Source organism: Taudactylus pleione, unplaced genomic scaffold, assembly GCF_031769625.1.
Source record: "Taudactylus pleione unplaced genomic scaffold, aTauple2 ptg000128l, whole genome shotgun sequence".
In the NCBI taxonomy this organism is placed as follows: domain Eukaryota; kingdom Metazoa; phylum Chordata; class Amphibia; order Anura; family Myobatrachidae; genus Taudactylus; species Taudactylus pleione.
Genome location: NW_028284530.1, coordinates 11,942,862 through 11,957,558, shown reverse-complemented (window position 1 = coordinate 11,957,558; position 14,697 = coordinate 11,942,862). Strand labels below are relative to the sequence as shown.

The 14,697-nt window shown below is 43.1% G+C and overlaps 1 protein-coding gene across 5 annotated transcripts in view; it reads left to right on the top strand.

The window, feature by feature from the left end:
* The window catches only part of WNK2 (WNK lysine deficient protein kinase 2), a 188,800-nt gene that overhangs the window by 148,403 nt on the left and 25,700 nt on the right, over window positions 1-14,697 (top strand). For all 5 annotated transcript variants that reach the window (XM_088472734.1, XM_088472733.1, XM_088472731.1 and 2 more), the window contains 7 exons: window positions 2,806-3,090; window positions 3,195-3,244; window positions 3,928-4,096; window positions 4,175-4,291; window positions 8,496-8,666; window positions 11,433-11,481; window positions 11,620-11,727. In XM_088472734.1, the coding sequence (XP_088328860.1) occupies window positions 2,806-3,090; window positions 3,195-3,244; window positions 3,928-4,096; window positions 4,175-4,291; window positions 8,496-8,666; window positions 11,433-11,481; window positions 11,620-11,727 (949 nt within the window). The remainder of the gene's footprint in view (window positions 1-2,805; window positions 3,091-3,194; window positions 3,245-3,927; window positions 4,097-4,174; window positions 4,292-8,495; window positions 8,667-11,432; window positions 11,482-11,619; window positions 11,728-14,697) is intronic.

Genomic DNA, 14,697 nt, shown 5'->3' with positions numbered 1-14,697 from the left:
CAGATTTATTTATTTATTTTGTCAACACAACCAGCTGTTTATTAGACACTATCCATTAATGGATGAGGAAGATGATGTGTTAGCCCCTCAAGGTCATGCAACAGCCATTGTGTCCTTTGATGTTCCAATTACCTGATCAAATGCTATGATCTCCCCCCACCTTTTCTTGAAGCTGTTTTTAGAGCATTGCCACAATTGCACTCTCAATCACATAGATAGTGCTGTGTATATTCACATGCTAGATAGCGGCTTTATCACGCATTCCCCTGAGCTGCCTGCACACCACAATAGTAATGCAGGAACACAAGGCGTGTGTGCAGACTGGAGAAAAATGAGAGAAGACTACAATATTTATTTCAAGTCAATAACTGTAGTCTCTAGTTAATAGGACTAATCTATTGAACTAGAGATAGCTTTCAGAAAGAAAAAAAACTTAATAAACAGGCTTGAAGTTGGCATAGATATGTCTTGGGTGTTTACGGATTTGTGTAAAATTTAAGTTTACAGTTATGGGACTTGTTGACATATTTTTATGTCAGTTTATAGGTATCACGTTCTCCTTTTATAACACTAGTAAACCACATCTAAAATACATTCCAGTAGACTCCTGTGAGGAAAATTTACCAAACTACATGTTTTTTTTTTTTTAAATGCCACACTTATACATGGTTTGCTATAAAAGAAAAATCAATCTTAAACACTGTGGGCGGAATTCAATTGTATTCGCGGCCCGCATCTCCCGTCTAAAGTGACGGAGATCGCGGGCTGCTATGCAATTGTCCAAGATGTTTGTGCTGATCGCGCCCATAGAGTTCAAGTTTAGCCGCGTAAAGCAGCTAAACCCGACCAAAGTGCTGGGCGCTATCGCGAAAAGTGATGTTTGGGTGCCCAAACATGTCACTTTTTGCACATTTCAGCTCTCATCCCCCAGGGGCTGCGAGCTGAAATGTAGCGCTGGCAGCTCATCGTGCCCGACAGGAGCAAGAATTGAATAGCTCCGTCGGGTGCGATAGGGGCTAGAAAGAATTGAATTCCGCCCTGCAAGTATTCAAAACTTTTGTTCTTTAGAGCAGTTCGATATTAGCAGCAGCTGAAGCTGGTTCCATAATCTCTTTTCTTCCTCCTTATTCATGGCTGGTTATTTTTCACTGTGATGACCATACACAGACAGATTTTCCTCACGTGTAACCACATTGGAAAAGTTAAACCAAATGGACAAATGCTATGAGACCTAGTTGGTGTGCTCAGACATACACACAATTAGTCGGATCAGTTATAAATGCCCCAATCAACATTGATCAGATGTTGATTGACATCAACAATCGTTTTGGGCACAGATGCTGGTATTTGCATCCAACAAGATTTCATTACTCTTAAATCTTATAGGATCTGCAGTGTTTACTATGAGTCCACACTCACCCTTAGCAGCAAAGGCATCAATTATTAGCAGTATTATGACTTACTGTTTTGTAATTAACATTATTATAAATAGCCAGACATTTGGTAGTTGTGTACATGCTTCCGAATTTAACATTTTGTAATATGATGTTAGAGGGTCCTGCTCATTACAGTTTGCAATCTCATGGGTAGGGAACATAAAAGACATGAAAACGCTCTCTGAAGATGGTAGAACAGTGAACAGGCAGGGGTAAGGCTATAATTATACAGGGACAGAAGGAAGAAGCGTGGGTCTTAGGGAACTGTTACAAGTATATATAATAGTACAAATGTCACATTGGTACATTCTGTTGACTTGTCTGTGCAGAGCATCTACAGCTCTAATACACAGGCCCGTAGAGCACCCTAGTTGTTTAAGTGTTGTAGTGTGTTTGGTTTTAAATGTTTGTGGAGGTGAACTCCTGGTATAATATAGGTGTATAAGCAGTGTTGAACTGGGGCATGAAGAGCCCACCGGGGGGGCATTGCAGAGGCCCATGCTTAAAAAGAAAATTGGCCAATCATTATAGAGGACACAGCCTACAGACAACATGGATACATCAGTGCATATTCTGTTGATCCATGTTCTTGCTCAATGAGGTAGCTGACTCTGTAATAGAGTAACAATGTATAATTCAAGTGCACTGTCTGAAACCTGAATTTAAAAGAAGAGGTAGGTTCCTCAGACAGTGGCGCCCACCGGGTATTTCCCCTGTACCCCTGTGGGCCAGTCCAACCCTGTATTTAAGTCACCCACTGAATCTGACTTTCAATAGTCTATTATGCGTTCATTTATCGTTTATCATCCCTGCATATTGACCATTTCTGCCACTATCGGTCTAAATATGGATTGATTCCGTTATAATTCTCCAACTGATTTCATCCCCCAGAAATATGTGGTTAGTGTGTTGCATTATTGAGGAGAAAAATGTACTACTACTTTAATACTGTGCAAATCCTTGATTTGAATTTCACATGCCAATAATTATTTGTTCATAGGCAGAGCATCCTCTGTATTTTTTTATTAAAAAAAGATAACTATGCTTTTAATAGCATGTTTAATCTTTTTTTTTTTTTTCTGCAATATCCTTATTTCTGTTTTTACATTGTCATTTTTTTTTTTTAATATCTGTTAATCTCCCTAAAGATTGACTTGAGAGACTCTCCGCTGTGGACTGGTATGAAATGGTCACTGAGGCGCTCCAGTAACTTAACTTTCTAGCCAAAGTGCTTTTTAATGAGTTCATAAAAGAATGTGTTGGTGTAGCCCATGCCCACAAACATGATCTGTGTTTTAACTGTTGTAGAGCTGGCCATTTGCTTTTGGACTGGTAAAATAACAGTTCTCCCTCCCTCCTTGTTGTGTAGGTCATTGGTCTCTCCCAGTATTCAGTGGACCTGGCAACTCCTGTAGCAGTGATGCCCGTTGCATCGATGATGTCACCACCTGTGCGTTTCCCCTCTGATATCCCTCCACCACTGCAAGGGCAGGATCACTTTGCACAAACCTCATACCCACATCCCATGACTGAGGCAGCTATGGCAGATAATCTGAATATGTCCTATCTAGGGTCTGGCCTTTCCCAGCCTCCTGAACTTAATAACTTGACTCCCTGTCGAGCTACCCGGTCAGTCGCAGAATCCAGTCATGAGGTACAGTAGTTTGTTTTAACTTTCTATATTGTCGTCTAATGTGACTTAAACAATCCTCTCTTTCTCTGCTAAGTCCACCTTTAAAATTCATATATTGTTCTTAGGAGCAGGTAAATCAAGAGAATCTGCCAAGCTCAAATCAAAGCTGCGATAAGTGAGTGACCTCTGAATTGTGTTTCAAAACAGATTTTTCTTTTGAAAATTATATTATTTTTATTTTTTTCAAGTAAAGGAGAAAAAACTAAACACATTTACAAAAAGTGTTGGTTGAAAAGTATTTCAGTGACAGAAATTTGCTATAGCTGTCACATGAGCTTTGGTCAGTTGGAAAAGTTCAGTCAGAAACTGAATTTGTAGAACTTTTTTCAAATTTAGATTTTAAAATAAAAATAAAAAATTCTGTGGATGGGGCGCCTTTTGTGATTCCACCATTTTGCTGCTCATCTGCTGACATTAATGTTGGCTCATAACAAGGAGATCTGTTATACTCCCTTCACATTTTGTGATCCATAAGATACATATTATTAATATCCTTAAAACATCTGATCATTTTATAGTAGACGTGTCATGCACAGTGGAGGCAAATAATTTGTGGGCTGACCACAATATTCTGGTATCAGTATATCTAGTGTTAGCGAGGCACTTGGCATCTCGTGACTCTGGGATGTCACAGGAGATGACTCGCAATATTGGTTTATCCAACAATGGCTGAAACCATTGTGTGTTGGTGATGAGTACACTTTAGTATTGCTGTGTTAATAGCCATTGTTTGCATTGGATCGTAAATCAAATGCCAGGAAACTAAAAGTCCTCCATCACTTTTATCCGTGTTTCAAGTTATGTAGGTTCTGATGCAGCATCTGGCAAAGAAATGAGCGATGGATACGAGGGAATCCATGGCACCAGTAAACAAGATGGAAAACCAGCAAAGAAACATCACCGGAGGTCGTCACGCACTCGCTCGCGTCAGGAAAAGACCAATAGACCCAAACTGACAATCCTCAATGTAAGTTCGAACCCATCTTGGAGAGAAAAATGTATCTTTAAGCTGACTTTATGCAGTTACTTTACGTGTTTCCTGTAGGTCTGTAACACCGGGGACAAGATGGTTGAGTGCCAACTGGAAACTCACAACCATAAAATGGTGACCTTTAAATTTGACTTGGATGGTGACGCGCCGGAGGAGATCGCCACATACATGGTAATAAGGCAGATTTCATAATTGAAGAGAGCGATGCAAATTCTATTACTGTAAGAAGTCATATAATCCCTTTAATAAAATTTCAGTTTAATACAAAGTTAATCGTTCTGCTGCCTAAAGGATCAACTGGCATGACCGTTTTACATAACTAACATCAAGCATTTGTATTATGGCATATACCATAAAACATTGTCAATGCTATTGGTAGTATATATAAAAGGTACAGGCTATATGGTGACCCTAAATCGTTCTAACACTCCAGGAATTTAAATATAGTTTTTTCCTTTTGGGCACATTTACTCCAGGTGATCGGGGCTCAGATCTTTTGCATTTATGAAGGATTGCACTAGCTACATGGACAAGATGGAATGCAATCATTCTATCCCTGATTGAAAGTGTGCAAAGAACAATTGCAGTCAAGCAGGCTGTGCTGCCCATGAAAATGAAAACACTAGTTAGTATAATGGTTGGCATCAATGGTGGATTTTACCTAGGGGCTGCAGCCCCCAGTAAAATCCACCTTCTGCATGGATTGCCTAGCAGTGGTTTCACATTGAAAGCGCTCCCTGCTAATCAAAAGATGGACTGTCCCTGTGGAAGAAGTGTTCTCCACCAGGGACTATTATGCCGGACTGCAATTAGCAGAGAGAACACTTCCAATGGGAAGCCACTCCCCTGCTAGAACTGTAGCCCAGTCTTGCTTCTAGGGGCTGCAGTTGATGCATGTTGGATTTTCCCATTCCCTCCAACCCAGGCATCAGCAGAGTGGGGAATTGCCCTGATAGCAGCCTGATGTATAGGCCCCAAATCAGTATATTGCAAATAAATATTTGTATTTTTTACAGTGACAATGCACTAGGCCAGTAGTTTCCAAACTGTGTGCCGTGGCACCCTGGGGTGCCTCAGGACACTTGCAGGGGTGTCTCAGGTTGGTGGTCCAGTACCAAATCCAATTATTTATGGTCAATGTAATGTAAATATGTGGACAAACAGAAGCACAAACATGTCCTCCACCACATAACTAAATCTAAGGATGATCGGTCAGCACAATTTATTTAATCCTTTTTTTTTCTGAATTTCTCAATAGCAAACTTCTGGCTTATACCCCTTTTACACCATAGTCTTGGGTCTGATCCAGGATTTGGAACACGTTCCCAACCCGGATCAGACCTGGGACAGCCCCCCTCTTACACTGCGGTGCTGACCCGGGCTTTGCCCGGGTCGGCACCATTCACACCGGACCGAGGTCCGCACTGACCCGGCTGTCCGGCGCAGATGACCAGCGCTTTTTCTCCTCCCTCCCCCTGCGCGACCTACTTACCTTATCCTGCAGCGGTCCGGAGGCAGGGAGAGCGGGTGGGGTGCGCTGCTTTGTGCCGCTCGGGCCGGCGCTGCTTGCAGTGGTCGCTTGGAGATGTCATCTCCAAGCGCCACTGAAGCCGGTCAATCAGGCGGCATGCGGCATGACCCGGGTCAACGTGAGCCGGGCCGCGCTGTTTACATTGCAGGGTGACACGAGAACGACCCGTGCTCAACCCTGCAATCAAGCCGGGTCGGATCCCCGCGTTCACGTGCATCAACCCGGGATATTTCAGTCGGTGTAAAAGGGGTATTAGGCGTGCCATGAAAACAATGCTTTTGTACTCTAGGGTTAATACTTCTCAAATAGGCGGCTTAACATTTTAGCTCTTTCGTTGAACAGTGTACAGAATAGTAAATCATTTATAGATTTACTAAGTTTTCCACCCCTTACTAGTGATGAAGCATTCCCCATATGTCTATGCTGGAAGCAGGGAGGCAATTATTTGCGTGTTAGATGCAATTTGGAAATGTGTTTTGTTTTGGGGAAGGAAAAAAGACAAACTATTGATCCTTAACACTACATACACATTTATGAGTGTGAAATATTGTAGTATGATGCTATCTGCGTACACATTTTTACATGTTGCCCCAAAATCAGCGGTGAACACAAGAAAAAACAAACCAAAATACTTGTGCATACCCAAAAATGATCGGAATTGTTGGGTCAGGATTGGATCGCATTGCCAGGACAGGGAATCTGCCCGTAGATGTATGGCCTACATAAAGGCAGCACTCATCATGTAGGGAACTTGTGCTATTCGAACGCAGTGCCTGAAAGTGAGGATAAGGAAGAGTGAGGGCTGATGATACAGCAGGGTCCCAGCATTGTCAGCGTGCCTGTTTTTGAGGGTAGTGTAGAAAAACTTCATTTAATTTTTTTTTTTTCATTAAGATGGGGGTGGATTTTCTACAAATACATCACTAATAACACATCCGTTCCTCTGATTTATTTATCCCCAGAGATGCCTGAAACCGCCACTGACATACACATCAATAAGACTATGGCGATCGGGGTCTGGATGGGACAGCAATTAAATCATTGCCATGGTTGCACAATGTACCTGTCCTGCAGTTTAGGGAGGGACGAGCATGCTCTGTACTAACGCCAGGTTGCACATACATTGTTATTTTCACTATGGTGCTTTGGATAAAACAGTAGTTATGTGTATGCAGCGGTAACTTACATTTTTACTCAGCCACCTGCCTGATGCACAGTGACAAGCTGCTGCTGTCCATATTCATGTTGCTGTTTGAGGATAGGTTATAGTAACACAAGTTCAGTAGACCTACTTTGAAAAGGAGGAGAAATGGAAGTGTCCTCAGGGGAAATATTCCATCTCTCTTGCCCAGCCTCTTGCTACTTGGATTAGATCAAGTCAAATCAGTTTTAGTTTCTGTCTGATTCTCTAGTTTGTCTGGCTCTGTATCAGTATTGTTTTATATCTACAGTACATACATTCACACTCTTGTCCAGAGGCTGGTTTCATAGAGAGCACAGTTATATGATGAGCGTATACATGGTTAGATGTGGTCATTATCCAATTGCATTTATCCATTTCATCAAACCTTTAATGGTAAGATATTGAAGTGTTCATACTAGCACCTTGGAACTGTCGCAACCCGCGCTCTTTCCTGCCAGGGGTGTCGCTGTCTGATCTGGTGCTTTTAGCACACTCAGCTGATAGAACAAACTGCTGCGGTACAGACCTAGAGTGTGCTAGAAGCACTAGAGCAGAGAGCAACACCCCAGGAAGGAAAGAGGAACTGCACGGGTTGTAACAGGTGCAGAGTGCTAGAATTAACTCTACAGTATATTGGTCAGGATAGCAATCTTTTGTGCTAAAACGCTTTTAGGTCTTTACCTAATTGTCCTTCTTTGTCCATTTGCGCTTTGTTTGTAATTAAGCACTTATGGGGCCCACAAAGATCTAGTTACACCCCACGTTAAAATTCTTTAGGGCCCCCAGTCATAATGCTTCTAGAGAGAGAGCTCTCTCCGAAGTTGTTTGTTTTATACATCACAGTAGAGCTCTAGTTTATTTTATGCACCATCCTAGTGTCCTAGTTTCCCGTAGTAGTGCCCTAGTTCACATTATGCCACACACTGCCCCCAGTGCACATTATGTCTCTGAGAGAGGAGGGTAACTCTTCTATCTATCTCTGTCCTCATTGGCTGGCACAGAAGTGACCTCAGAGAGCATTGGGAGGAGCATCACTGTCTCACCCAGGAGCATTCAGTGCTGGGAGCATAGAAGGCGGGCCCTGGAGGCAGACTGGGCCTGGCAGCCCCTTGCATTGGTATGCATTCGGCATCCCGGCGGTGTGGATGCCCGCACTCATATTTCCGGTACCCAACGCCAGCATCCCGACCGCCGGGATATCGAATGTAAGTATCGGGGTGTTGGGGGGGGTTAGGGGTTAGGCACTAGGGGAAGGGTTAGGGTTATGCATTGAGGGGGAGGATTGGGGTTAGGGTTAGGCACTAGGGGTGGAGGGTTAGGCACCAAAGAGGGGGGATTAGGGTAGGGAGAGGGGGAGGGTTAGCATACCGACCAATAAGTGTCGGTGTATTAACCCTTTTGGGATGCCGGCGTCGGGACTCTAACAGCCGGGATCCCAAGCGCTGGCTTCTCATACTGATTCCCTTGCATTTACTGTAGTTTACACCCTTATACGGAGTGGTTCCATTGGGGCAGAGTGGGTAGCTACTGTATCGTATCATAGCAGTATAACTTTAACCACTTAAAATATGGAGTATTACTAGGTATAATGTATATGTTTTCTCTTTTTGTAATTGCATTGTTTTTTATTCTGGGAATGAACAAATATAAATGTTTTTTAGGTGGAAAATGAATTCATACTGCAGACCGAGAAAGAGATTTTCATTGAACAGATGAAGGATGTTATCGACAAGGCCGAGGACATGCTTAGTGAAGACACAGAAGGGGAGAGAGGCTCCGATCATGGTGCAAGTCCTCAGCAACAAGACTCCTTCAGGGTAGAAATGAGGGAGGTACAGTACACCGTTCTATCTGAGATGCTCAGTGCTTTCACTCCCAGATTACGTAGGACATGCCTGTGACTTAAAATCCATCACAAAAAAATCGACTGCAATCCACCCCCAGCTGTCAGCATCTGCCTCTCACAGCTGCATAAATTACAGTTTTATTGCAAAGTAATTTATTGGGAGCCTGACCACAAAGGGACAGGGATGTGGGCTGAATATTACTGATGCTCTACTTAAATGTTGACTGCAGGATTTGTTATTACTATTAGACATTTACTGCCCTTTAGTAAAAATAAAGTATTTTATTTATTTTTTGTTTGCAATGCACCATCTGCAACTGCTCCAGCTGCAACTGGAGTTAACTGTTTGGTGCATAATAGTAAATAGTGACTACTGCTGAATTGGCATTCGACTCTATGAAATGTGTCATTGTCTTTTTTTTTTTTTCTTCTTATAGTTGTACTAATCTTTCTCACATGCAGCTGCTCCTAATAAATATTTGACTCCGCTTTATATACCTTTTTAATAGCCATTTTATACCCTCACCCCATAAAACCTAATAATTTGACCATTTATAAAAACATTTCTGCATTTGCTATGTAAAGATACCAACTGTAATGGTTATTCATCACAAAAAGTGATTCACTGCTAATTACATATGTCGGTTGTGCACAATGGATTAGAATAACAACGTACTCAAAGGAGAGATTCACAGAGGAGATTTGGGGGTCTATGTACTAAGCTGTGGAGAGTGATAAATTACCACCCAATCAGCTCCTGTCACTTTACAGGCTGTTTTTGAAAACTGATAGTTGGGAGCTGATTGGTTGGTACCTTATCTCCATTCCCAATATCTCTCCAAGGCTTAGTACATAAACCCCTTGGGAAGAAAAAAAGCTCTGTTGTGGTACACTCTTAAGTGTATACAAAATAATATTAAACTGTAACTTTAATTTCCGATGGTAAATGCTTCAAAATAATCTCCTGAAATGGATTTTCTCGAAGATCATTTTATTGAGATAAATTTCTCTAAATATTTCTGGACTCTAAGGGGGAGATTTGCAGTTAGAAGACCCTGCGGTGAGCATCACTACTGTGAATAACGCTTAAGGGCCTAATTCAGAGATGTACGCTAATGACATCGCAGCTGCGATCCTGGATGCAGCGACTGTGCAAAAATATGCAAATATCGCAGACGCTGTGGAATCTATTGAGACGTCAACCTACAGCTTTGCAAATCCAGGCATCTGCGTACAAAGACGCAGCATCGGACGCAGATCCTTCGGTTATCTGTCTTCTGATTAATGCTATGGTAGAGCATAATGGCTGCGGGGACTGAGACTCCGGAGCTATTTTTCTAGAGTACGAGACCACAGACGCAGGATGTGACCCCCCCCCTCCCCTCGCGAAACGGTCGCAATACCTGCATTCTTTGCTACCTCCCTGTTACCTCCCCTAAATGCTTGTTGACAGTCACGCTGTAAATATTCGCTGGGAGCGACTATGGTTTTGTACCTTGATGCATGCGCGGTGTGGCTCACGCGCATGTGCAGTTTACTGATCACCCAGCTGTGAAAATATCGGCACTGCGCACATCTCTGAATCTGGCCCCAAGATCGCTAACTTTTGGACTCCGCTCCGGAGTTCCCTTCAAAAGCCAGCGAAGTTGAGCCCTATTTCCCAGCGCAATGTACACCATGGTTCTTATCACTGAACTGGTCACCTGCACAATACCCGCGTTAAAACATTGTGCTAGGCAAATTGCATCTGAGTGCTTAGCCCCCCTAGGGGCGTCTTCTCACTGCACTATTGTAAATGTAATAATGTTGTGCTCATTAGCACATACCGTATAAAGTGCATTGAATTGTTTGCTCCTGTTTCAAATTTATCTTTGACACGAATGCGCTTCTAGGTTTAAAATACATTCGAATAATCTGATTCGCTAAGAAATACTGAATAAAACATTTCTACAACGGGGTTGTCTGATTGTAGTGAGAAACTGCATTATAGACACACCGTCATTAAGGTGATCACACTGAATACTTGGCCACACAATGATGGTCAGTATAGGTGAGTTCAAATGGACCTCTTTGCCTACCTGTGTGAAAGTAGCGGATGTAGCCAATGTTGGCATTGGTGGTTCATTATCAGTGACCCTTTCAATGCCTTTATAAATTACTCACTGTAAAAGCCGGTTTACATTTATTACAAACCATCTATGCATGACGGGAAGTAGCACTTCTATGGAGATCCTGATGGCTGACCATCTCATGCAATGAGGTTACAGGGCTCTGACCAATGAAATCACTGGTTTCAACTAAAGAAACAAACCTTATGTTGGGAAGCTGCAGTGGTTCCCAATAGAGCTAGCTTAGCTACAGGCTGATCAGGCAAATGATGCTTGCTGTAAGTGAAGTAAGAGAGGTTTTTAAACCTGTATTGGCGTTTTCTACAGCACAATTAGTTTCATTGCTGACATGAGTGTCATCCATGCAGCAGTCTGTTTCCTTGCAGGATGTGTGTGTGGATCCCATTTATCAAAGATGTGCAGATCTAGTCTATATGTGGGAATGACACTGCACAGCAATCTGATTGTGCAAATATATGGCTGTTAGAGACTGGGGGCGAGGGAAGCCAACTGTAGGGAATTATTTGAAATCATATTAATATTTTTGCTGTAAAAGTCTAAATTAGTGGTTTACTAACCAATTCTGTGTCTAGATGCCATGTTTATTCAGACATTCTAATATTATGTTTTTAATCTTTTCAAAGGAAAATCAACTCTACCCTGTAAAAACACCACCAGTTTATCAGCAAAACGGTACGAGATCTGTATGTCCCTGCTCATTACCAATTACCTATCCATACTCTAAATACAGAAAATACCAGTTTACAAGCCTACATACACATTGGTGTTGACCCTAAAATATTATAAAGAATGTGTTTGTCTCTTATTTAGTTTTACATACTGGAAAAAGGTGGTTTATCATATGTCCAGTGATGGAAAGCCCAAGTTCTTCAGATGTGTCTTCAGTAACAGTAAAGGAACAGCCAAGTGAATGTACAGGTATTAATATCCCTTACTTACTGTGCACTTTGTAACTCCAGCTATCTGCTCATTATCGCTTTGTGAATGTTGTCACTTGTTTCATTAAAAATCTAATCATTCCAGCGGGCTGACAGGAGGATGGAATGCTCTAGATTTCTGACAAAGAAAAACTGTGTAGTCCTGTGTTATATTATTATTATTATCATTCTTATTATTAATATTGTTATTATTATTGACCGTTCAAGTTGCTTGCTCACTCAAAGTACCAAACAAAGTTGAATAGTGTGCTTGGGAAAGATCAGGGTCCCTCTGCACCTCTAATCCTCTGAGACAAAAGGCCGTGTTTTGCTTCATGCCTTGGAAGGGGATTTGTCTCCCTGCATAAAGCTTTTTTCCACTTGGTGGAAGGCTAGGGGGAGCTTATGTTACCTTAGATGAGCCAAAGTCTTCCCTAGGGACTGCACATTTTGTAACCTATATGATCCTCTGGAAGTATAAGGAGGTGATTGGGAATACACTGTGAAAGAAAAACCCATTTACATATACAATACAGTGCATGGTGCTTTCCTCAGTGTATCTTCATTGTGTCAGCACAGCACCTCAGGCATGCTTTCCAGCAACCAGTCTGTGATTAGACTGCCAACTGATGTTGTCTTTAAAATCTAGGTATCCAGGTAGATCTACTACTGATCTTGTCTTATATTAAAATCCCAGCCACACAGGTGCAGGTTCTGCAGGCCCTGTACTTACCATGGTGGCTTTCTTTAGTTCCATCTCCTCTCACTCACCTGTTTACCTTATGCCTGATATAATCTGTGATACTAGACCTTTACATATTCCCACCCGTGGTTAATAGCCAAAATATAATTTACGACTTTTCATTACAATTTAAGCATTCCTTAGTCCCTCCAGGTATTCAGTCGGGAAACCGGATGACCTAAGCCCGACAGCCAGCTTCCCGATTGCTTTATCCCGGCGAGGGTTAAATGACAGGCATCTAAATCTAGACGCCTGTAATTTTTCCGACGGGCGCCCAACATCTCCATCGAAAGGATGCCGGGCTCCTGGAGGGACTTAGGGTTAGGCACCCCCCCGGGAGGGTTAGGGTTAGGGTTAGGCACCCCCCAAGGTGGACTTAGGTTTAGGCAGCGGGGAAGGGAGGGTTAGGTTTAGGCACAGGGGGGGAGGTTAGGGTTAGGCACACCTAACGAGGATTAGGGGGGTTATGTTAGGTTAGTTTGTCTGTACCTAGGGACGATCGGGATTTCCAGCGCTGTCGGGCTGCCGCTGCCGGGATCTCTGCATCTGTCGGACTGACGCTGCCGGGAATCGAACTGCAGGCCATGCTTCAGCCGGTATTTCATACCGATTCCGTTCCTCCAGCATTTTCTACCATTACAACAGGACACAGTCCAATTTCCAGGAGCCCAAGCCAGGAGGAAAAATGGATCCTAAGACCAGTGAAAAGAGAATGAGCATGTACAGTAGTTGGACAAGAAGCAAGGACCTGTTCTGTAGAGATGGCTAGTGAGTGAGTGTCTCAACACACTGACTCGAATCATTCAGATGAGTGAATGATTCGAGTCACTCAGTGTTTGGTGAGTCGAGACACCCAGCTCCCATAGCCTCTCTGTCAGTGGGAGCTAGTGAATGGCAGTTCCGCCCCCTACACTGCTGATCCGACCTGATTATACTTCTCCACTGTGTCAGATCGGCAGTGTAGGGGGCGGAGCTGTCAGCGACTCACTCTGAGTCGTGCAGTTACTGCCAGGGCTCGGGGAGTGCACTAACTCAGGAGAGTCAGTGAGAACCCTGAGCTGTAGTGCTGGGCTGCGGAGGGGTGGAGCTGTCAGCGACTCACTCTGAGTTGCTGGCTACAGCGCTGGCTGCACTATCTAAAGAGCCGTCTCTCGAGACACTGACTCGAGACACTTCACTGAGTTGAGCCATGTGGCTCAACTCAGTGTAGTGAGTCGTTCTGCCCATCCCTACTGTTCTGTTTTATTGCTTGCAATGTGCACATAAATCTGTGAGCAATGTGAACTCTGACTGTATTACAGAACACCAAGGGGGAGATGTACTAAGCCTTGGAGAGTGATAAAGTACCCACCAATCAGCTCCTAACTGCCATTTTTTAAACACAGCCTGTAAAGTGACAGGAGCTGATAGATTGATACTTTATCTCTCTCCACTTTATCACTCTCCAAAGCTTAGTGCATCTCACCCCATAGTCTTTACCTTCAATAGTAAGGTAAATTAGGTCACACAGACCAATCATCTTGTGACCTTAGCTAGCATCCAGTCTAATCAGTGCGGTGAACCAGACTCACAGGATCCTCCTGAATACTGTTTTTATAGTGTGGTGGTGTGAGAGGGTGGGGGGTGGAAGGCGAAGTGGACAGCAGGTGTCAGTGCCCAAAGAGCTTGATTTCTGACTTTGCCGCTGTAGACAACACACTGAAACATTGGGGTGGCCCAAGTATAAGGCCCCCATGGCAAGCTTACTTACTTTGCCCTGCTTTTCCTGCAAGAATGCTTTTTATTTTTTGGAATATCTTCCTGATTAGCTTGAATGGAACATCCAAATTATCATTACTGGAGTTCCAACTGTTTTCCTCTGTTGGGTAGTTGAAAGTTCCTCCTAGTACTATTGCCCTAGTGTTCCAGTAGTTATAGAAACTCATTATATTGTAGGTAAGTGTACATGTTTATAAGCCCAGTATGTTCCCCAGCCCATGAACTGTCTTATGATAAACCCTCAGACGCTTACAAGGTCCTGTACGGAATCCTGCATGACTCCCTAATAAGAATGAAAAACCGCGCAGGCTTAAATCCATTTTCACTAGAACAGAATTCTCTGTAGGGAAAAAAAGGTTAACGGAGGCATTTAAACTTAGGGCCCGATTCAGACTCGCTCGCTAGGCGGCGTTCGCATGTAGTCTGCCATTGTTTGCAATGTGCGCATGCGTATAAGTCACAGTGCGCGTA